The sequence below is a fragment of the Pieris brassicae genome, chromosome 3 (genome assembly GCF_905147105.1).
Source record: "Pieris brassicae chromosome 3, ilPieBrab1.1, whole genome shotgun sequence".
NCBI lineage: Eukaryota > Metazoa > Arthropoda > Insecta > Lepidoptera > Pieridae > Pieris > Pieris brassicae.
The window spans coordinates 18,504,637-18,528,701 of NC_059667.1; the positions used below are offsets into that span (position 1 = coordinate 18,504,637).

General features: G+C 34.9%; 2 protein-coding genes across 2 annotated transcripts; both read right to left on the minus strand.

Annotated features, from left to right (window-relative positions):
- Positions 1–1,813: 1,813 nt before the first annotated feature.
- Positions 1,814–9,943, minus strand: LOC123707329 (zinc finger protein 250-like). The gene is made up of 13 exons (XM_045657258.1): positions 9,570–9,943; positions 9,235–9,366; positions 8,835–9,131; positions 8,360–8,530; positions 8,129–8,266; positions 7,853–7,974; positions 7,014–7,088; positions 6,372–6,504; positions 5,143–5,273; positions 4,384–4,531; positions 3,250–3,369; positions 2,600–2,797; positions 1,814–2,221 (listed from the first exon to the last, which is right to left on the minus strand). Exons 1-13 carry the CDS (start codon positions 9,690–9,692, stop codon positions 2,024–2,026), a joined length of 1,986 nt encoding a protein of 661 aa, XP_045513214.1. The 5' UTR covers positions 9,693–9,943; the 3' UTR covers positions 1,814–2,023.
- Positions 9,944–11,910: 1,967 nt separating this feature from the next.
- Positions 11,911–24,032, minus strand: LOC123707330 (zinc finger protein 431-like). Its single transcript, XM_045657259.1, has 13 exons — positions 23,774–24,032; positions 23,511–23,642; positions 23,016–23,291; positions 22,648–22,788; positions 22,409–22,546; positions 22,116–22,237; positions 16,616–16,690; positions 16,321–16,453; positions 15,609–15,739; positions 14,480–14,675; positions 13,793–13,912; positions 12,856–13,056; positions 11,911–12,264 (listed from the first exon to the last, which is right to left on the minus strand). Exons 1-13 carry the CDS (start codon positions 23,879–23,881, stop codon positions 12,124–12,126), a joined length of 1,914 nt encoding a protein of 637 aa, XP_045513215.1. The 5' UTR covers positions 23,882–24,032; the 3' UTR covers positions 11,911–12,123.
- Positions 24,033–24,065: the final 33 nt, after the last annotated feature.

Genomic DNA, 24,065 nt, shown 5'->3' on the forward strand with positions numbered 1-24,065 from the left:
TGAAACTGTATTGTACAAAACAACAGAGTAGTAATTAATGTGCTTTATAATTGTATAAATTGTTTCATCAGGTAAAATAATTCTTGCAATCAAAATACCCCCTTTGCCTTATACTAGAGAGTGTGATATTTGTTTATTTGGTATTACAGAGAAATACAGTTCGATTATGGATTCGTCGTTATGAAGAAGAAGGTCACCTACAAGACCGACCCAGAAAGCGTCAACAACCATACATGATAGGAGAAGAGGACACAAGAAATATGTTGGCTATATATGAAGCACAACCATTAACACCAACCCGATTTTTTGCTCAGAAATTTAATTGCTCTCTTCGAACAGTAAGGAGAGCTCTAGAACGGGAGGGTAAAATCTCTTCCAAAGTTATTATGACAGAAACTAATAAAGCTGCAAGGTTAAAGTTTGCTAGAGAATTTAGAGATTATAATTTTTTAAATGCAATATTTGTTGATGAAAAGAGTTTTCTATCAAGTTCACCTGGACGTCGACATCCATTACGAACAGAGAACATAAAATATGAACCTTTCAATGTGAACTCCAAAAATAAATTTGTTCGTATTGTAGCTAATATGTGTGGGTGGATGAGTACTGCTGGGCCTGGCGAACTTAATGATCTATATGGCATGTCAGTAAATGGAGAAAGCTATGTAGACCTAATCAGAGATTCTATAATACCAACCATATGCACAGTATATCCAGAGCTTCCAGAAATTATGATATTTCAAGAAAGTAGTCCACTACATACCTCTAATGCAGTTAAAAGTTGGTTTCAAAATCAGTCTAGAGTAAAGGTAAATTTGTGGCCTATAAATTCTCCAGATTTAAATCCATTTAATTATATATGGGCGACAATGCTTCAGAGGTGGGATAATAATAATGATAGGACAAGAGAAATGCTTGTTACTCACTGCCACAATGTATGGGAATCAATAAGAGGCACAGATTTATGTGCAGGATTAATACAATCAATGAAAACACGGTGTGATGCTGTAATTGCGGCACATGGGGCAGCTACAACATATTAGAACTTTTGATTGCAGATTTGTCTGCTGATAAGTTACTGATTTTAACGCTGTTGGAAGATGAAGCCTTATGTTAGGTTTTGGTGGTTCTTCTCTTTGTCAGTATAATTCTGAGTTTCGCAGACTGGACACATTACTTATTGAGTGATTTTTGGATTAGTCACAGGCAAATAGTAAGGCAATTAACCAGTACAAAAAATAAATATTGTCATTTGTATACAGGGTTTATTGTTGTTGTAAATTGCTTATACTAATATAACTATGAAACAGCAATCATATCTGTTGCATACATTTTCGTCACTTAAAACATAATGAATATTATGAAATATAAAAAATGCAGCAAATTAAAAAACAGTTTTATTTACATATATTAATATGTTTTAATAGGACAAATAAATTGATTAAAGACTGCAGGAAATATTATTTAATCAACACAGATACATTATGTAAAATAATTGAGTAAATAAAAACATTAATATGAAATATGTATATAATATATCTTAATACTGTACAGTGAATTAAAATAATATAATACAATTATTATGTCACTTTTTATTACTACGTTAACTAATAGCATTGATCTAATTTTAGATTCTAATTAATTATAAAGCAAATTTTCATACCACAGATAAATTATCTTACTATTTCTTATTATTACCAGCTCAAGTTATTAGCTAAAAAACATTTACAAACGTATTTAATATTGATAATTTTTTTTGTTAAATTGCTGTTTAAAAAAAGTTCATCTCAAGGTCCAAGTTCAAGGTCTCATCTGTCTACGGACGAGACGAAATTTATAAAACTAAATAAATATAAAAATAAGCGTAAATTAGGATGGTTTATGTATAAAAGTGAAATTATATTCATCTTTATTTTAGCTGATTATTATTTTTCATAAAAAAACGCAATATTGCCCATAAAAACGCTACCGACCGTTAACGGGACACATTATTCTATAGACTACTTTATGTCGCTACTTTTTATTAGTTGACAATATTATTCGGCATTAGTAACTGATTTGGCTGCGCAAGCGCCTTATTCTGTCGTTCTCTGCGCGCGCGACTGACATACGGCGCAGGCTGCTTAAGGTGTACTGTACGCACGTGTAGTTGACAGCTGTTGGACTGAGTGAACGATTTACCACATACGTCGCATTGATAGGGCTTTTCGCCGGTGTGTACCTAAAAAGTATGATTATTTAAATCTATGTAATAGGGCTTCAACCAAATAAAAATATAAGGTGACATCTAACATTAAAATAATTCCATGACTATGAACAAAAAAAAAACAGGTTTTCCCTATACCTTACAATTATGAAGTTCTTTTTTTGTTGTTGCAATTATTCGATAAAACACCATAATGTATACGACAAATATGGCTGAATACAATTCATTTAAAAATATTACAGCAAAAAGTCAGCTTTGATTATATCCAAGGAATATTATATATCCAATTGAATATAAGTTTTTAATCATATACATTGTTAATTTATAATATATTTTACAATATGTATATAAGTACCAGAAATTAGCATCAATTAATATAAAGTAGTGACTCACCCTATAATGTCTATCTAATACAGTCTTGACTTTAAACCTCATTCCACACACAGTGCAAACATGAGGCCTCTGTTCGGAATGTACAGCCGCGTGTAGTAAGAGATTCCGTCGTATGTGAAAGGCCTTACCACATTGACCGCATTTAAACGCACGCTCGCCCGAGTGCGTCAATTTGTGGTACGATAAGAGGGCGTTTTTCTGCAAAGAAATAAATTCCTACAGTTAGTATTGTCTTTTGTTAACATAGCTTTTACACATTAAAAAAACACTTTTTAAACGGATTGAAGCTATGTATTATTATTATAAACTTCTAACTTTTTTATAAGCAGCTGCAAAGCACGCGAAACGTCGAGTTATTTAAATAATTATAAGTTATTAATAATAATACATAGCTTCAGTCTGTTTAAAAAGTGTATTCTTAAATTGCTACGGTTTTCTAATGTTTGTCTTTTTTGTATTGTCACTTTATTTCCCGTGGTCTTCCATTGAGTATAGTCAACCGAAGATCACATCGGTCAGCAGATAAGCCTTCAGATAGACAACATTTAAGCTTTACAATATAAAAAAAAAACATTTATGTCACAATATTAGACTAGGAATTACGAATAAAATTATTATATTTCCTATGCTGTATATTTAACTCGTCTTACCGTAAATGCTTTACCGCATATTTCACAAACATGTCCCTTTTCTATAGGATATTCAATATCAGGATGGATTTTTCTAAAATGCCAGAAAAACGAGCGCGCATTAGGTATTTGTTGTGGGCACTGTAATAAAAAAAGTATTTTTTAAATAAACAAATTATTCCTACATTTTGTATGCATATAATAAAATATACAAGAAAGGGTATTTCTAAGGGCTTATATTAGGGGAGCCCACAATGCTTAATGGGGATTTAGTCGAGCGTCGTAGAGACTCATTGAGTTGTGAAAATTAGATAATAAGAAAAAAATGTTATATAATATATACCTTTTCATCAGTGGTAAAAAAACTGTGCCATAGACATAGTCGAGCGCGTCAGATTTTCTAAGGGGGTGTTAAGTGAACCTAAAAATCGATCTCATCTAATAATCTGACGATTTGGATGTGACGAAAACTCGCAGCCGTTTTGTGCAAAAAAAATCGCCATTTTGAACCATATATATCCTTGACGTGATGTCTCATAAACTGATCATTATTTTTTTTCAAATCATTGAACTTAATTAATTGATAAGGTCAGGAAATAGCAAAAAGTGTAATGTTGTTCAAGTATTTATTAAATAAGTAGTATATTTATTACATAATAATTTTAAAAAAATCATTAACTGATCCTTTATCTTTGACGGGCGGCCATATATATGAGGCTCATATTTGGTGCAGGTACCTCACTCGGTACAAGGTATCCCCCTGTATATTAAACTGCCACGCTGTAGTAAATCCCGAAATCCCCGCTTGGGCTCCCCTACTATTATCAATGGTGATCAAGTAAATGGATCACAAAAGTAATTTTTAAAATTTAAATTACAATGTAATTGTAGGTAGGTAGAGATTAAATAATAATTTTCAAAATGAATACAACTAACAATTTATTTACTTTATTTACGAACTGTCACACTGTTTCAGTATCACAATTACACAGTATCTTAATTAATAGCCACTTCAATTAATATATAGTTTAATTAAGAAACCCTCAAGGACAACATTAGTATTCCTTTGCTGAAATTGAGATACAACTGCCGATGGAAACTTTTATAAGCATAACAAGATGTTCACAAATTATAATTATAAATTAAAGTACTTACATGTGGACACTGCATCGGATATTTCCTAGAATCATTTTTCTTCTGTCCGTCGGAACGCGTCCATGGCCGACGATCGTGTGACGTACGCACATGTGCACGTAACTCGTCTGCTGTTTTGAAAGACACGCCACAGTGTCGACACCCATTTCTGCAAAGTATTACAAACCTTTTACAAAAAAATAATTTCCAATTTATTATCATATTTGTGATTACTTTAAAAATATTTTCAGATTTTTTGTTATTTGATTATGTCGTTGCATTACATATTTCTATAAAAAGATTTACATAATAAGACCAAAGAAAAAACATCAATGTATGAGTATGTCGATGGGTGTGAGCGTGTGTCTGTATTTGAGAGTATGGCTAAGAGTATCTATAAGCGTGCGCGATGTCTGTGTTAGTTTTTGGACCCTCAGAGTCATGCTGAAATATGTAGTAGTAAGGCTCAGCAGAATCGAAATCAATTTAAGTTAGCATAATTTTTATACGTTTTGAAAGATTATATTAAAAAGTTTGACTAGCTCCGAATCCATAGATTAGTTTTGGCGTCGGGAATAAAAAACGTATGTTCTTAGATGTGTCCGGATTTATTAATCCTTGGAGTTTGTGATATTTATAATACAAATATTTGAAGAACAGTCCAAAATAAAATTAATAAAGTTCCGTTTTAAAACTCTCTTAAATAGTCTTGCAGGTTAAAGTTAATGGTTTTTAGTTTATATAGATTTGTTACACAAAAATTCCAGAGAGTAGACTTACTTATTTTCATTGGTCTCCACGTGTTTTCGCGCAGTGACCATGTGTCGGCTGTATGCTTCATTCGAAGCGAACTTCACACCGCACAACGCACAATACGGAGCCTCAGTATTATCTTCTATATCTCTTTTCTCCTGTTATGTTAAACAGTAAAATGCTTAATTTAATTCCAAACAACTGGAGATACAGTTTTAAATTAAATTACGTTATGTTTTATTATTGTACCATCAGTGTTTATGTAACATGGTGTGATGGTTGCATCTCCTTACAAACGTAGTGTAATACAAAAAAGAACTTGGCGATTAAAAAGAGTAGCGGAGAGTTTATTACCAGTTCTTCTCTTCTGTTCTACGCCCTTGATTTGAGAACTGGCAGTAAATGTAAAATTAGAAGCATTTAATGTATATTTATTTTTTTTATTGACGTTCATAAGTGTACATTGTGTTACCTATATGAATAAATAATTTTTGACTTTGTTGTTTTTTTTTGACATCACATGCGCATTTTACATTTGCTCCTACGGCGACGGACAACCTTGTAACTAACTAATAAAAATCAACATGGACATGTGTTTAAATCAACGACGTGCGTTAGGCAGAGAAGACTGACAATCTACTTTGCTTGTAAAGTAAAAATTATCAATAAAACAGACAAAGAAATGTGTCCGTCCCATGGCACAGGTGGTTATGGTTTTTACACAATTGATATATTGCTTCTACTATAAATGTAAGAATTTGACATTTCTCGCTCGAGTATAATGAACACAAAATAAAGATTACACATGGCTGAATACATCGGTAGACGATAGTTGAACGTGACAACGTTATAAGTAAATACTGATGGAATGGATGCTTTTTCAAAAGAAAATTTTAATTTTATTTGTTTGATAGATATTTTGTATGGATATAGAGGAGGTAAATGGAAATCACAATTGAATTGATCAAGTTACATTTATTTGTACGCATAAATACAATCGATTGTGCCTCTTTGTCACTCGTACCGCGCTCTCACTTGCACTTCAAGCCTTAAATGGAATCGCCTCAGAGCGAGGTAAAGCCGCATGAGTCATGTTTTATCGTGCGTGCAGCCGGCTCCATAGAATTATAAGACGTCATGTCAAAAGATAACCGTTATTTTTTAAGTAACTTAATTTCTACTGCGTTCAATTTTTTTTTATAAAACCCGACACACTCAATGTCACTTGTCTGACCTTAGCCAAAAGCAAAACTCACATCTTGATCCCGGTGCATAAGGGACTTGTGCTGATGAAGGCCCAACTTCGAAATGAAGGTGAACCCACAAAAACCGCACACCACGTCTGATGGGTGCTTTAGACGTACATGTGTCATGTAGGACATCCATTGACTGTAAATTTTTATGAATATGGTCAGTAGTACATATTATTAAGGGATACACAAACAACCAGTGTGGCCGCTGTACTATAAAAATATCGCAACTCACAAATATTAAAAAATGTGTGCGTATACACACGTAAGAAGTGAAACTTCTTTATGACCTTATTTCTTAAAAAATGATCTACTATATGCAACTTTACAGAAATTTGTTAAATAAAATAAAATTAGACACAGTTTAACAAAAGGCTTTTATTATCATAGGTATGAATACAAATAATACAATTTACTTTATTACTACTAAGATTATTAAAGAATTTCATTAATTGTAATAGAATTATTACTATCATTGTTATCGTTATTATATATTTATGTTACTAATGGCTTCGAATCAACAGTGGTAGGGACAAGAAAAAGATGGCACGTAACGGGTAACCCAAAAATATGACGGCAATTTTTTTTCCAGCGCCAATAAAGAAGTTTCAATTCAATAATATTGAAAAAAGACGGAAATATACTCACGTAAAGACTTCTTCGCAATATTCACAGCTGTAAGTAACACCGCGATGCCATAGTATGTGCTGCTTTGCTTGATGCCTGTAATAATATCGATTATGTAAAAAAGCTTCCTCAATAAAGTCGGTGGTAATATGGCGGATATTAAAAAATCTAAAAATATTTTCTGTATGTATGTATGAACATACTATGAAGAGGAATTATTTGTATTTTTAATAATGCACGGATACACTAAAAAAATACTGAACTAGTCTATTTTTTTTTCGAAAAAGTTTTAATGAATGAAAGTTTAATGATGATGAAATGTCCGATCATACGAAGCGGGGACAGAACGTATACATCTAACATAATTAAGAAAACACTTTTTAAAGGGATTGAAGCTATGTATTATTATTATAAACTTATAATTATTTACATAATTTTAAATTTAAATCTTTCCGACGTTTCGCATGCTTTACAGCGTGCGTGGTCACGGTGACATAAGGTAATTATGTAATTATAAGTTTTTAATAATAATACATAGATTCAATCCGTTTAAAAAGTGTTTTCTTAATGTGTAAAAGCTATGTTAACAAAAGACAATCTAACATCATGTTTTCACACTAGATGGCGCGGGCGGATCGCTGGACTGGAATAATAAATAAACAATTATTGTGGGAAGAACAGAAAATGGTCTTAAATATACTAAACTAATACTACTGATGTACTAATATATACTATATATACAGTATACTAATACTGAAAAATAGACTAAACAAATAAGCCGCCAAAAGTATACAAATAACAAGCCAATACATGATCAATTGTAAAAAAAATACTTTATTTTATATTCTTGATTGACTTACACAGCAGTAGAGACATAAGGACACTGTTTGCAATGATACTTGGTACCATGTCGTCTTAGGTGTTTGCCCACTATATACTTGTCCTTGAAACGCAACTTGCAAATGTCACACTCCACGAGACCCTGTAAAAATCAGTTTTGTTATGTATATAATGCAATTAATATTTATTTTTTTAGATTATACGACTGTCTATATAAGAGAACACTAAATGATTGTAACTGCAGAAAGAGTTAGGGATCGAATCTGACTGCAAATTTAGAATATTATCAGTCTTACCTCAATATGATTTTTATTATGATTTTGCCAGGTTCGTGAATCCAGGAAACCTTTAAAGCATAACTCACATCGGAATGTGGCATTTTGATAGTTCTTTGACTCTCGACGTTTGCTTATTTCCTCCATTTGTTCAGCTATCTATCAATAAAAAAATAATTTAAGGAATACTTATTAACCAAAGATTAAGACATAAAATCATTGATAAGGAATACATAATGACGAAATAATTACCGTCAAGTTAACCACATTGACATATCTGTGGAAGTCTTCTGGGGTGACAGCATCCTCTGGAAGATTGGTGTTATGTCTTAGAGCGTGCATTGGTCGCCCGCGACGCTTTTTGGGAGTCTCCACTTTCTTTCTTTTACTTTTCTTTGTTTTCTTCAATCTAGCTAGAGGTATCTAAAATTAAAAAAAAAAAAAAATAACAAGTGGCAAGTAGCATGGAATGTGAGTGGTGTTTTTTTTAAATTTTATATAGCTTACCAAAGAAACTACTTATTCTATTATTATATGCTAAGGTTATGATTCAGAGTCGGGACTTGGCACTTATATTGACTGCCATATGTCAAAAAGTTTTCAATTTAACTTAAGGATGTCATAGTTTACCCTTAGTTCTTAGCCACTAAATCTTACCCTAAGGGCCCCACAACTATTGTGACAATGTTGACAGTTAAGATCAATTAAAATATTGTTATACACATACATCATCAGTCTTTTCTTCTTTCTCACTTTTTACAGTTACAGAAACATCAACCATTTCCTTTTTAATTTTGTTCTTGTGATTTTCTTCATCACTTGGCCAATCAAAATCATTGTCATTATATGAATCTTCATCATATTGTTCTAATTTATCTAATTGATTATCTTCAATCTTCATATAAACATCTTCATTTATAGTAGAATCTGCACTTATGCTAACATACATGGCCTTTTGAATACTTAGATTAGACGCAAGAATAAGACTGTTTTTATCTATTTGTCTTACATCTTTTTCAGTAATCTGAAAATATATTAAATTATGTATGTAATTTTTAATAAACTTTATATTTATACAATAGAAACTCCTTCATAAAAGGTTATATGCATATGTCCCAAATTTGTACCTTTCCTCTACTTTTAAGTATCCCTTGCAATACTGTTTGACCGCGTAAACTCTTTTGCCTGAATAAGTAAAACTTAACCATTTGTGCAGCACACACATAGCACACATATTCCGGTAGTCCAAGCGCCTTCACCTAAAAAAATATATCATGTATGTAGATAACCAATTTTATAACACACAAAAAACACACCAAAATTAAACCAAACAATTTGTTAACTCATATCTGGAAGATTTTTTTTTAAAATATTTAGAGGTATCTTGAGTTACTTAATTTCAATTAGTTTACTTTCGAATGTAAAAAAATCAATATATATATCAACGAAAATAGACACTTACGTCGATTGTTCCAGTCAGTAATTCGTAGTAGCGTTCTAAAGTATTTGAAGACATTTTAAAAAGCTTCACATGCATTTCTAAGCAAATTCGACAAGCTTTTACGGTTGCCATTCTTAACACCATGAGATAAATTAAAAAAAGATAATGAAACACTTGAACTACACTTTATAATGCTTTAAATAAAAGCTTATTTTTAAGGTCAACACTTTATTTTATTTTGAGCTTACAAGTGTTGATCTTAGAAAATGTTTACTTCAGCCGAACTTTATATGATTCTAATCAATACAATATTACACTTTATACCTAAAATATTTCATTTATACTTAATTAAATAATTCATATCTTATTTTTAAATTAATAATTATTGCATGACATTTTAATTCTTTCTTATTTCGTTTATAAATTAATGCACAATATAGATTACACAAGATAAATTGTCATATATAATATAGATTTAAAATATGCATGTAACTTCGACATTTCACATACCGAAGAAGTTTTACAGATTAAAATAGATTTATTGCCATTGATTATTAATCTGTGATATTATGGTAATACATCCTGGTGTAATAATAGTGATCCTCCCGACTTCCCAGTGACCTAATTTATATGTTTTAAATAATATAAATCTCCCTCATGTATCATAATTGGTAAATATTTTTTTCTTATTTAAAAATCAGTTTAATAGGTCCAGAGATTACCTTCTACAACCTCGCCCACTTAACCTTTTTATAATATTAGTATAGATACCGTGCTAGTCGAAGTCAGAAATCATTTTGAAAGATTTTTCTTATATTAATAAAATTATGTATAAGAGCTGGCGAGCAAAATATCTATATAGTTTGATCGTGGAAGCATTTTTTAAAAGCGATGATTATACTATAAGGAATATTTAGGTTCACGTCTGCCACCATAGTCGCACTGCGTTGTCCATTGACACCCCCTTAAAAATGTAAAAAAAACAGGTATACTAGATGTAGTATAGTTCATCATCATTGTATCATTTTCTTGTGTCTGCATTTAAGCTTTCTTTAAAAACCCTACGAACGACCGCAGAATAGTAGTCTGCCCCCATCGTAGCGCTGAGCTTTCTATTAAGAGCGTTACAAAAGTGTCGAAAAAAAGTATGCTTTATAATTTGCTCGGGTCTGCCTGTCTGACTGTTGTTCATAATTAAAAATAAGAAGAAATTGCCATGTTACGAATAATCGCATTAATTAGTTAAAACACTTCTTCCTATTCGCGATCTTCAAGGAACTGTAATGGTTAAAGTCAGTAAATAGTATGCCTGCCAATTTTTAGTTTCATTTAGGAGGTTCTAATAAATCGAATGGACCCAATTATAGCTACAAGTAGATGATTTAGTATAGCTTATTTTTTTACATTTTTACATCTACCTCCTGTGATAATGAGAATGAGAGAGACCTGAATGTCTGACTTATTTTTTTCGTTGTCTAAATGGTGTTGACCATCAACCCCAGAGGCAGACACATGACAGGCAAATGATTTAATGTCGATTTTTTTTACAGATTTAAACCCCTGTAGCCTAAAAAGACGAAGAAGAGATTTTGACGTATTGGCCCGAACTTTAATTCCTATTAATAGGAAATACGAGCAAATTAAAAACTTAAATGTTCTCCGGCTCCCTTTCCAAGTTATCTTGGAAACCCCTTTGTGTTGATTACTTTTGACAATGCTGACACACTAAATATTTCAAATACATTATACGTTCTATATGTATCTTTAAGCGCGTTTTCATTTGCAACTTAAGGTAAGATTCAGACTACAGTCCCATATTCCAAACTTTTGTATAAGGATACTTTTAGGATATTTAAATAGCTGGAATAAGATGCAATCAAAAATATGATTAGCTTTCCTAACGGATTCAACGTGCTTGACAAATAATAACTTATCAAATATTATCTCTAAGTCCCTAACGGATACAGATAATGTAGTTTACTTTAAATTTATTCGAAAAAGTTACTATATAATGTTTATTATAATTAAGTTTCATTAAGTATGTCAGACTTAGCGCCAAGACTCGTTAGGGGATTCTGAATCACACCCTTAAAGTACGGTTCAAAAAACTAACAGGGTTATAATATGTTACTGTTAATTGAAAAAACCTAAGAATATTATAATTCCGTCAATCCTTTACTTCAATCATACATTTTTTTTTCCAAAATTTACGCAAAACATAACAATGTTTTATTTTACTATAAAGTTGAAAAAAAAAATATTGTACTATTTTATGCAAAATATAAATTGAAGGGTCACAATAAAACCAACTAATTACTAGATATAGATAATTTAATACCATAAATTATTCATAATTTAAGATGCGCTTACCACTAATATTAACTATTTTACAAATAAAAGTATTTAATTCTGAATTATTTAGTATGCGCGTTTTGGCAGTTTTACGCTTATATAAAATGTTACATACATCTGAGAGCGAAGAATACAATACCAGAGTTTACATTTACATTTTTATTCATTGCAAAATATACCTCAATTCATAGGAATGAAGTTGTTGTGATGATAATTCAAGTGTTTAATATGTATGCCTTGTCCTAGTAAGTATTCGGGGCGGTTGTTCTCCATGCACTTTCCTAATGTGGCTCTTGCAGCTGTTGGATTGAGTGAACGCGTGACCACAGATCTCGCACCGGTAGGGTTTCTCACCAGTGTGCGTCTACAAAATATATTTATTACTAGATGACGTACATATATTTGTGTCATTTTTTTTAAACCTACCAACGAGATCGGACCTCGAACTACGGTTATGAAAAACTAATTTATGAAAGCATCTATACAAATATATGAAAGCCAAGTGTGTCAACTTTTTATTAAAAAAAATTCAATATGTAACAGCTAGGAACAGTTTTAATTGGAAAATTCAATTGTCGTGTTTTTTTCAATTGTGTGATTTATTCCCGTTTAAACCTTCCCTGAACATCCACGATTATTTCTAGATTATTATTAAATGTTTCTATATCATTTGCCAAATGGGTACAGCCATTCTCGAGTTTTAGCGAAACAAATCAACAGAAATTCATTTTTATATGTGTATATGTATTTAATATTTCCATACGACCAATTTATCCAAATGTCATCATACATGTATCTGTGACTACCCGTGCTAATAAACTTTAGTTTCAGCTAAAGAGAAGACAATTAATAGCCTTGAACAAATAAATAAATGTATTGATTTCGAGTTTTTTTTTAATTCTCACAAAACTCGAGTACAAAAACATCTACATAATTTTTTATTAGTCGTCATTACCATAAAATGTGCCTTCAATGTGGCTTTCTTCTTAAAAGCTCTATGGCACAGGGAGCACTGGTGGGGTCGCAAGTCCGAGTGCACGGTGTTCTCGTGACTCGCGCGACATCCCGCACTGTTAAATCCGCGCCCGCACTGACTGCATTTAAACGGCTTTTCTTTCAGATGACTCAACATGTGAGCTTCGAGGCTGTATTTAGTCTGTGAATTGATAAGACATTTATCGCTTTATTTATAAAATCAAATTTGTCTGATTCAATTCTTACGCTGTGATAAAAATACAGATTATTTTGATGAATAAGGAGGTTGATGTTTATCTGTAGTGTGACATCGACTATCTGGATTACAATTAAAAATTCGGAGATATACAGATTTTTATTGAATAAATGATATTCACATACCACTTGAATAGAGCCAACTATAAAGGATATAATATTTTATTAAATTTATGAGTCGAGTATAGTAGTGAAAACATATCTTCAATCAAAATAATCATATCTATTACGTTTATATATATTTTAAAGGACAAATAGGGATTCATAAAAAATGATGCGGCGACTCTTGCGCCACGTCTTCTTAAACTCAATTTTAACTGTTATTTAATTGAAGATGGCTTTATAAAATAAGGCCAGGGCCCTGTTTCCGTGCATGCTCATGGGCGGATCTGGACTTCGATATAGGTCACACAGCAAATGCTAACATTTTTAAGACCGTTTATGAGATTATTTACAATTTTAAAGGGACTTCGTCGTCAAAGTCGAAACGTTTCCCTAAGGAATCTGGAAACACGCAATAACAAAAGCTATTTTCCAACTACATATATTAATTTTAACAAATGTATTACGATGTTCCTAGATATATCTCAAAGCAAGTTGCGGAACGAGCCGTCTTGGGTTCGATTCTCGCCGATTACGAGATTCAAATAAAGGTAGAATACCTGTAGCCGCGACCCGCAAACGTGACACACATGCGGCTTCTCCTTGACGTATTCGTCGTGTGGATGCGCTGTGCGGAAATGCGCTGACAAACTGCGGGCACTTGCTATCATCTCGGAACACTATTTAAAACAAGTTTTTTTAATTTTCAATTTCTTGTATAAAATATGAGGCAATCATCCCATCAGGTTAGCTATAAGAAAATAGCGCTTAATTTTAAGCAATAATACAAGTAGTATTGTGCTTTGTTAACATAGCTTTTACACATAAAGAAAACACTTTTTAAACGTATGAAGCTATGTATTATTATTATAAACTTATAATTATTTACATAATTTTAAATTCTTCCGACGTTTCGCGTGCTATACAGCGTGCGTGGTCACGGTGACTGAAGACAAAAGGTGTTGAATGCCAAAAGTATCACAGCTGTAGAGAAAGTTGTGGTATCTGTATTTATTTCCCCGGAGTTGATATCTACTAAAAGATAACCCGTCACCGTGACACCGTGACACGCACGCTGTTAAATACGCGAAACGTCGGAAACATTTAAATTCAAAATTATGTAAATATTTATAAGTTTATAATAATAATATATAGCTTCAATCCGTTTAAAAGTGTTTTCTTAATAATACAAGTGTAAAAAACTCAGAAAGAAAAAGTTGGGTTTCGTTAATGTCAAAAATATTCACCAGAGGACACTTATTAGGCCAGACCGTAGGCCCGTTATCAGGTTCATGGTCGTCAGTCTTCAAGCGTGGGTAACGGGTAGGCGCGGGTGGCGCAGTCGGCCGATAGCCGCCTGCGTACCGCGATTGATGAATATGGGCGTGTTGGCGACGCTCTTCCTTACTCGCAAATGTCTCGCCACATTCCCGACAACCTATACTGGGGAGTTACCGAGACTGTCAATGTATGAATGCTGTGTGCAACTAAACAAATAAACTCTAACGTCCTTCGAAAGTCTTCTAGATAAACACCTCTTAAACTATATGTTTATAGCACCTGTATCGTAATTTAAAAAACATTAAATAACTCTTTTATCATTAAAAAAAAAATAAACACAACTACACACAATACTCCTCGAGCGAGTTTGCTTATCTTGCCGAAGTCGCCCACAAATTATTTGAAGAGGTCGATTAGGTATGAGGGTTTGCATCTATTGAATCAATGAACATCTAAAATTCGCAATATTAGCGCGTTTAATAAATTCAAAAGGGCATTAAAATACATGTCATAGTGAATCTACTAGACTAAAATTGGGACTTGTATCCCGCTCGTATATACATAATGTTAAGTTTCTCATGTCATTAACCCGATCCTTATAAAACGCAACGCACCCACTAAAAAGGGTGTCCAAGGTTGCGATGACTGCCTCGTCCCGTTTGCCTTATAAAACGAATCCTTACCCTGTTTGCTCGTGACTTTGATAATTATATTTTTAATTTTATTTTGTAATTATAAATAAATATATCTTCTAGACCTTGCACTGTGATTCATGACTTTTAAAATTAACTTATTTTTTGGTTTTGTATAACTCTACATTATCTGTAATTTTTAGTTGTGCACTTTTTGCATTTTACCCTTAGTATTTATTATTTATTCCTTACTAGGGCTTAACTTCCAGTTATCTGAATGTATATGTACCAAATAACGCACCTACCCAAAACAAAAAAGTCTATAAAAAACCGAATTTTTCTATAGGAATAAGATAACTTAATTGCGTGAGATCATATGATCCAACAATCTAATAACTATCTAATAATCTAATAACTATATAACTCATGAACTACTAAACATTTTTATAGATATAATACATACATTGTCTGTGCAGTTTCTTCATGTTTTCTCGCAGTGAGGAAATGCTTCTTAAACGCCTCCGTATTCGCAAACTTCATATTACATTCGGCACAATGGGGCGCATCTGGATTCTCATCTATTTCTGTTTTTTCCTGTTGAGTTACAATGAAAATTATAACTATATTTTTCTATATATAAATCTGCTGTGAGTGTGTTAGTAATTAAACTCATAGAACGGATGGATTTATATTTATATCCAAATATCATGTTTTCTTTATTCTATATATATACTATTCTATATAATGTAGCAAGTCTTAGTTTGTCTTGTTAAAACATGGCTGGACCGTTTTGGCAATGAAATATTTGTGCAAGTTCAAGGAAGGTTTCAACGAGGGAAAACATAAATAATATGTAAAAATGTCAGTTGAATTTTCCAATAAAAGCTGTTCCTAGGTGGGATTTTTCTTTCTTTTTAGAAATAAAAAAGACCTTCAGACCAACGCTTAAACTTTTCCATATTACATTGATACTTAACATTTGAATTAATTTTTATAATCATTTCGATTTAGGCTAGGCCTCCTCACAATATTGTAGGCGCACATGATCAACGTTTCAGCTGAATACTATGAACGTTACAGCGAGATTGATTCATTGCCATGTTTTAATTGGGAACCCTTAGATACAAACGTAAAACTTTTTGGTCTTAATACAATTCCTTTTTAGAAATACTTACATTATGACTCGCATGGTGATAACTTTTATGTTGCATCAGACCAAGTTGGGACACAAAAGTGGAAGCGCAGAAGCCACACACCCAGTCCGAACGATGTTTTAAACGCACGTGAGTTAGGTATGCGTTGCGGTTACTGTAAAATGAATATTATTTTATAAGTCTTTATATTTTTTATGAATTTTTCAAGTAAATTCTGCCCGATTATATTTATGATAGGCGGAAGGAAATCGACCCAAGGAACGAGAGTCGCACGTTAAAACTTCTATATTCTCTATTTATAAAATGTATAACTTACCTAAACTTTTCTCCACAATGGTCACAAATGTATGTATGACCTCTGTGCCAAAGGATGTGCAATTTGGCGTGATTTCTGTAAAAATAAAGTAACTAGATATTTTAATTACATACAGTACATAGCGCAGACACAATTTTTTTCAAAGTATTTCTGCCTCCAGCTTCGCCCGCGTGGAATTCGAAAGTTTTAACAAGATTTAATAACAATAGTAATTTTTATACTTTAGTAAATTTTGATAAAATATACGCCTCTTGGATATCGTGGCGAAGCTACGGCGACGCCATCTCTCGGTTAACGGCCGCAACTCGAGGTAGTTTTTCTCATAGACGTGAACATATGATTCGCATAATTACACGAACCATGAAATATTCTTTCAAATTCACCGCATAAATTATTTTTACTACGTATTTTACATATTTGATTTGATAAAATATACGCCTCTTGGATATCGTGGCGAAGCTACGGCAACGCCATCTGTCGGTTAACGGCCGCAACTCGAGGTAGTTTTTCTCATAGACGTGAACATATGATTCGCATAATTACACGAACCATGAAATATTCTTTCAAATTCACCGCATAAATTATTTTTACTACGTAATTTACATATTTGATTTGATAAAATATACGCCTCTTGGATATCGTGGCGAAGCTACGGCAACGCCATCTGTCAATTAACGGCGGCAACTCGAGGTAGTTTTTCTCATAGACGTGAACATATGATTCGCATAATTACACGAGCCATGAAATATTCTTTCAAATTCACCGCATAAATTATTTTTACTACGTAATTTACATATTTGATTTGATAAAATATACGCCTCTTGGATATCGTGGCGAAGCTACGGCAACGCCATCTGTCAATTAACGGCGGCAACTCGAGGTAGTTTTTCTCATAGACGTGAACATATGATTCGCATAATTACACGAGCCATGAAATATTCTTTCAAATTCACCGCATAAATTATTTTTACTACGTATTTTACATATTTGATTGTAAGATAGATTATCGTATTACTAGTAACGGGATGTTTAATTTATTTAAAAAATAAAGGGCATAAACTTTTCCAAAGCCATCATCCTCAGGAGGTCGTCGAAATCCGTGATGGTGGAGACGGAATCATCCGTGGAAAAGTAATACCACAGACCAGAGTAAGTAATCGACCGTACGACGTGAAAGTGGAGGTATGTATTAAATATAAAATTAATTTATAGTTGAGTAATAATCTAAACAAATATATTTTCAGCAACTTTTCAACCATCCATGCAATTTATAAACGGAAAATGAAAATATATTTCTTTATAGTAATATATATTATATTGAAGGAATAAGTATTGTTCGGAAATGTGGAACCGATAATAATTTCATTTATTTACTTATTTATTATTTTATCGTTTTGCATCTAAAATTTATAGATACTTAAACAATGAAATAAAAAATAACTTGCACGTATCTCTAAAAATGCAAGATTTATAATTAATCACGATTAGTGCATGTTGCTTTAGATTTTTTTGTGCTGGTTTTTAAGCGTGTATTAACTTAAAACATGAAATACCGTCAATACAAAAATGACTTTTGCATACGGCATATTTTGTTTAGCAATTCATGTTTGTACATACACGTTAGTGTTTGGGTGCTTTTTACCCGCTCTTCCCGTTTTCTTTCCTATAGGAACGGATTGTTTTTCAGGTGAACCTAGATCGTACGGTACGAAGGACCGAATGCACTTGCGAGGCGGGTTTTTTTTTTTTTTTTTTTTTTTTTATAAAATAGGGGGCAAACGGGCAGGAGGCTCACCTGATGTTAAGTGATACCGCCGCCCATGGACACTCTCAATGCCAGAGGGCTCGCGAGTGCGTTGCCGGCCTTTTAAGAATTTGTACGCTCTTTTCTTGAAGGACCCTAAGTCGAATTGGTTCGGAAATACTTCAGTGGGCAGCTGGTTCCACATAGCGGTGGTGCGCGGCAAAAATTGCCTTGAGAAACGCTCAGTCGTGGAACGTCGGACGTCGAGGTGATACGGGTGGAATTTTGTATTTTGCCTCGACGTCCGATGCTGAAACTCAGCTGCAGGTATTAATCCGAACAACTCCTCTGAACACTCTCCATGGTAAATGCGGTAGAAGATGCAGAGTGACCCCACATCTCTACGCAACGCCAAAGGATCGAGCCGCTCGGAGAGGGATTGGTCATCGACGATTCGAACCGCTCTTCGTTGGATACGGTCAAGTGGAAGGAGCTGGTACTGGGGAGCCCCCGCCCAGAGGTGAGAACAGTATTCCATGTGGGGCCGTATTTGCGCTTTATAGAGTTGCAAGCGGTGGCCCGGAGTGAAGTACCGTCTCGCCTTGCTGAGCACACCAAGCTTTTTGGAGGCTAATTTAGCCTTTCCCTCCAAATGACCGCGAAACTGAACGTCGTTCGATATGTCAACGCCAAGTATTCCGATGCTGGCTGTGGCTTCAAGAAGAGTGTTTTCGAAAAGAGGAGTAGCGACAAAGGGTATTTTTTTCGCGGAAAACGCGCAAACTTGTGTCTTCTTGGGGTTAAATTGGACTAGGTTTAGTCTACCCCAGTCCGAGACTCCACGTAAAAGAGTTTCGACTTCAGACACAAGTTTGTTCCGGTACTCATCGACAACTGCCCGAGAAATACCTGCCCGGCCAGTGTAAAGAGTATCCCCAGTGCTGTCGTCCGCATAGCAATGAATGTTGCTAAGTTGCAACATGTCATTGATATGCAGAAGAAACAGGGTCGGGGACAGAACACAGCCTTGTGGGACCCCAGCATTCACGGGTTTAAGGTCGGAACATGCTCCGTCGACGACGACCTTGATGCTCCGATCGGCTAGAAAGCTGGAGATCCAGTCGCATAATTTCTCAGGAAGCCCGTAGGCTGGTAGCTTCGAGAGCAGTGCTTTGTGCCACACCCGATCGAAGGCTTTCGCTATGTCCAAACTAACCGCTAGTGCCTCCCCCTTGGACTCAATTGCCTCTGCCCATCTATGAGTAAGGTATACTAGAAGGTCACCAGCTGAACGACCACGACGAAAGCCGTACTGATAGTCGCTAATCAGCTGGTGGCCCTCTAGATAACTCAAGAGCTGGCCATTAATAATGGATTCCATTATTTTGGAGAACAAGGAGGTTATTGCGATTGGGCGATAGTTGGATGGATCAGTGCGATCGCCTTTTTTAGGGATCGGATGTATCGAAGCGGTCTTCCAGCACTTCGGGACAGTGCCGAGCGAGTACAGGTACCGGAAAAGGCGCGTCAGGACCGGAGCCAACTCAGGAGCACATGTACGCAGCACAATTGGAGGGATACCATCCGGCCCGCTCGACTTATGAATGTCCAAGGAAGATAGTGCTCTGCGAACAGCACGTTGCTGGAATGTGATTTCCGGCATTGAGTTATCACACCGCGAAATCGCCGGTGGTGATCTCCCCCGGTCATCCAAAGTCGAGTTGGACGCAAAGAGACAGCCCAAGAGGTCGGCCTTCTCCTTCGCAGTGTGGGCGAGCGAGTCATCCTCTCTGTGCAGCGGTGGTATCGATGGCTGACAAAAATTCCCTTGTACAGCTTTGGCGAGAGACCAGAAGGCTCGGGTCCCAGAAGGGAGTTGGGCCAATCTCTCGCCAAATCTGGCGATGTGCTCTGACTTTGCCTTAGCGATTTCCCGTTTGAAGGACCTGGAGGCTGAGTTATATGCTTTTTTATGTTCGCTGGTATTGGCATCACGAGATATCGCCGCTTCCGCCCATGCATTAAAGCATTCTCGCTTTCGACGCGATGCCGCCTTGCAAGAACGCTTAAACCAGGGCTGTGACCTGCCACCGATCGGCACCGCAGAGAATGGAATAAAAAGTTCCATGCCCTGCAGAACCACTTCGGCGACAGAGGCAGCGACGGAATCTGGAGCTTCCGACGAAAAGCACATAGGCCCCCAAGGGTAGGACGCAAAGAAAGACCGCATCCCATCCCAATCTGCTGACCGATAGTGCCAAATACGACGACAACCCGAAAAACGGGGCCGAGGAGGGCGCGTAGTAGGCACAGTACTCCGGACCACACAATGATCCGATGAACCCAATGGCGGGTCAACAGAGACTTGATAGGTCTCCGGATGTGAGGTCAGCAGAAGGTCCAACAAAGAGGGTTTATGACCATCCACATCTGGTATTCGCGTAATCGCAGGGACCATTTGTGACAGGTCGTAAGCTAAAGCAAAGTCGTGAAAGGATCTTCCCGCGTGATCGGTGGTTTCCGAACCGAGCCAATCGGCATGGTGAGCGTTAAAATCGCCAAGTATCACGATTTCAGCGGTAGGAACCCCTTCGAGCAGGGAATCTGTAGCCATTTGGATGTGCTCAATGAGTCGCTCAGTTTCGGTATTTCCGCTATGGGACCTATACAGGCATGCGTAGAATCGCGGATGGTCATCGCAGTCTACGCGCAGCCAGAGGCTAGATAGGTCCCTTCCTTCAAGCGACCCGAGGCGACGAGAACAGATATCCTCTCTGACGTACACGCAAACTCCCGCCCGCGGCACAAATGAATGTTCCAATTTGTACCCCGGGTAGGAGAGGTAGGAAGTATCAGCCGGGAAGGATATCTGAGTCTCAGTAAGGAAGAATAAGGCCGGCTTCGCAGTTTCGAGGTGAAAGTGAACCGCGTTAAGATTAGAGTTGAGCCCCCTAACATTGGTAAAGTCCACTGAGAGCGTGGAAGGGGATGCCTTCGGTAAATTCTTCCGTTTGCCCCGAGATCGAAACTTATAGTTTTTTGAGCAGTTTTTGCCCACCCCAGAATACGAAGGGCAGCCTGTGCATCCACCACCGAATACTGATTGTTCCGATGATGGACGCTCAGAGGGGGATTCTCCACAGCGGAAACGTGTGGTACCCCCCTGGGGTAATCTCTGTTTAAACTGCATCTTCATATTCTGGGGGAGGGGGGAATTGATGGGCTCCGGGAGTCTCACTCACCGCACGAAACGCGAGTACAATAAGATGAACCTATTGCATCACTTCACGCCGGTTTTCTGTGAGACAGTGGTACTGCCCCGGTCGTGCCTGCCCGATTGGCTGAAGCCCGAAAGCAACAGCATGGCACTCCCACTAGGGGGTTTATCGGTTCGAGGTTGCAAACGTATAGCAGCGGTCTGCATTTTTATAAATAATGAATGTACGCAATCGAAAACCGATCAACCGCAATGTTAGAATCAGTCTCGAGAAATTCAAGTAGAAAAATATAAAAAAGTTTGCACTATCGCTCAAATGTTCCCAGGTAAGGAACATCTGATTGAACATTCAACTGGTTGAATAACGTAAGCCGTACAGCTGATCGCACGCGAAACGCGAAAAATCCGTTTCCATAGACTACCATGAGTTTATCGCATTTATATAGACAGACACAGCCAAGGGGGCTTCATTTTATAATATGTAAAAATTGGCAGTATATTTAAACAGCACTTTTCTTAATTGTATAACCGTTACTCACTTGCCGAGTGTTACGTAGGGGCAATTTCTGCAGCGGTATTTTGTGCTGTGGAACTGAATGTGTACCTGCAAACTGTGCTTTGTCCGGAAACGCATTTTGCATATATCACACTGCACTTTACCCTAGAACAATAAAGATAACATTTTTATCCTCTTGGATTATTGAAAAGATATTACGGTTTTTTTAAACTTATTAAAATTACTTTTTTATTTTTATTGTAAATCATACATTAATTTTTAACCAGTGTTAAAAATATTATTTTAAGAATAGAAGTTATTAATAAAACAGTATACCTCTTGATGTTGTTTATTGTGGGTTTCCCAGGCTTTTGTATGTATGAATCCTTTATAACAAATGTCACACTTGTAAAATGAGTTTCTATAGTTCTTCGAGTCTTTACGCCGTCTCACCTCCTCAAATTGCTCTTCTGTCTAAAAATACACATTTTGTAATAGGAAAAAGTTTTTGATTAAAACTAACACTTTATTCCTTGGAACCAAAATCAATATAAGAAGCTGAAGTAAAAAAATACCGTTAAATGGACAGTTGCAAAATGTTTAGCGAAACTTTCATTATCAATACAATCTACTGCAGCAGGCGTTCTTTTCTTAACCAGATTACTTTTCTTCTCATTTCTTTTATTTACTTTCTTTTTAACCTTCAGTTTTTGCATCTTAAACAAAACAAATATACATTAGTAAAAAAATAAAAAGACAACTTCATCCATTTTTATCAGTAGAAAAGTTACTTTTTTATATGTTGACTTAATGAAAGATTGATTGAAATCTAAAGATACTGACTAATTTCAAACAATGTAAGAAATATCTGAAGTTCCTATTGTTGTATGATTATACAACAATAGGAACTATGATAGTTGTTACATAAGTAGGTTAAACATACTTTATTCTTTTTTTGTGTCTTATCCTTAATTGCTATTGGATCTGCCTGCTTTTGTTCATCTTTAACAGGAATCTCTATTTCAGTCTTAAATTTTTGCAATTCTTCATCACTGGGCCAATCAAAGTCCTGCTCATCTATTAATACATTATTTTCAATTTTATCATCTGTATAGGTTGAGTTTCCATCACTATACTTTAATTGGAGGTCACTTTTACATAGATTTGAACCTAACAGTAGAGATTTTCTATCTATCTGAATAATGTCATCATCTGTAATCTAAAGTACATCTCACTTTAATAAATTAATATAACTATAGACAATAAAGAACCAAGTTATGTATCATAATAGAGGTACATTTACTATTAAATGAAAAAAATACATTTAAGTTATCTAGAATCTACTTATGGACATTTTATAAAGTAAAATAAAATTTTGGAAGTTTGAGAATCTTTTGGGGTCTTTTTGTATTTATAATTTATTAAAAGTAACACATACCTCACCACAATTTCTAAGAATATTTTCCAATATGAATTGACTCTGCAGTCCCCTTTGTTTAAATATATAAAACTTTTTCAATAAAGCTGCGCACTCAAAGCAAGCATATTTTGATAATTCAGGCTTCTTCACCTAGGTAAAAGCAAAGGTTAAATATAATTATAATCATTCAGAAATATAATGAGTTTAAAATAATAATTTTCAAAATAAGACCCACTATAGCAGCTTGCTCTGAAATTTGTAGACTTGTCAATAATACTTACACTGTTTCCAGTTAATATTTCATAGCAATGCTCTAAGGAGTTAGATTCCATAACAAAAACTTTAACATTGATTTGTAGGCAAATTCTGCAATATTTAATGGTTGCCATGGCCCAAAAAAACTCCTCATCCTCTAATAATGTATACAGTATACACCGTACAATATCTCATATAATTTTAAGCCATTAACATAATATTTAAATAAAATAACAATTAATTCCATTTATTTCACTGTGTACATATTTCCAAATTCCAAAGTTGTCATTAAATTATGACATGTCGTCTAGCTTTAAA

Excerpts from the sequence above, each read along its gene's own strand:
- LOC123707329 (XM_045657258.1), bottom strand. The coding sequence starts at position 9,692 with ATGGTGTTAAGAATGGCAACCGTAAAAGCTTGTCGAATTTGCTTAGAA. Across the intron at positions 8,531-8,834 it reads AAGAAGAAAAGACTGATGAT|ATACCTCTAGCTAGATTGAA; the intron begins GTATGTGTATAA and ends TTTTAATTTTAG. Across the intron at positions 2,798-3,249 it reads TATGCGGTAAAGCATTTACG|AAAAACGCCCTCTTATCGTA; the intron begins GTAAGACGAGTT and ends ATTTCTTTGCAG.
- LOC123707330 (XM_045657259.1), bottom strand. The coding sequence starts at position 23,881 with ATGGCAACCATTAAATATTGCAGAATTTGCCTACAAATCAATGTTAAA. Across the intron at positions 22,789-23,015 it reads AGACACAAAAAAAGAATAAA|ATGCAAAAACTGAAGGTTAA; the intron begins GTATGTTTAACC and ends GTTTTGTTTAAG. Across the intron at positions 14,676-15,608 it reads GAAGAAACTGCACAGACAAT|TATAGGTTGTCGGGAATGTG; the intron begins GTATGTATTATA and ends GTAACTCCCCAG.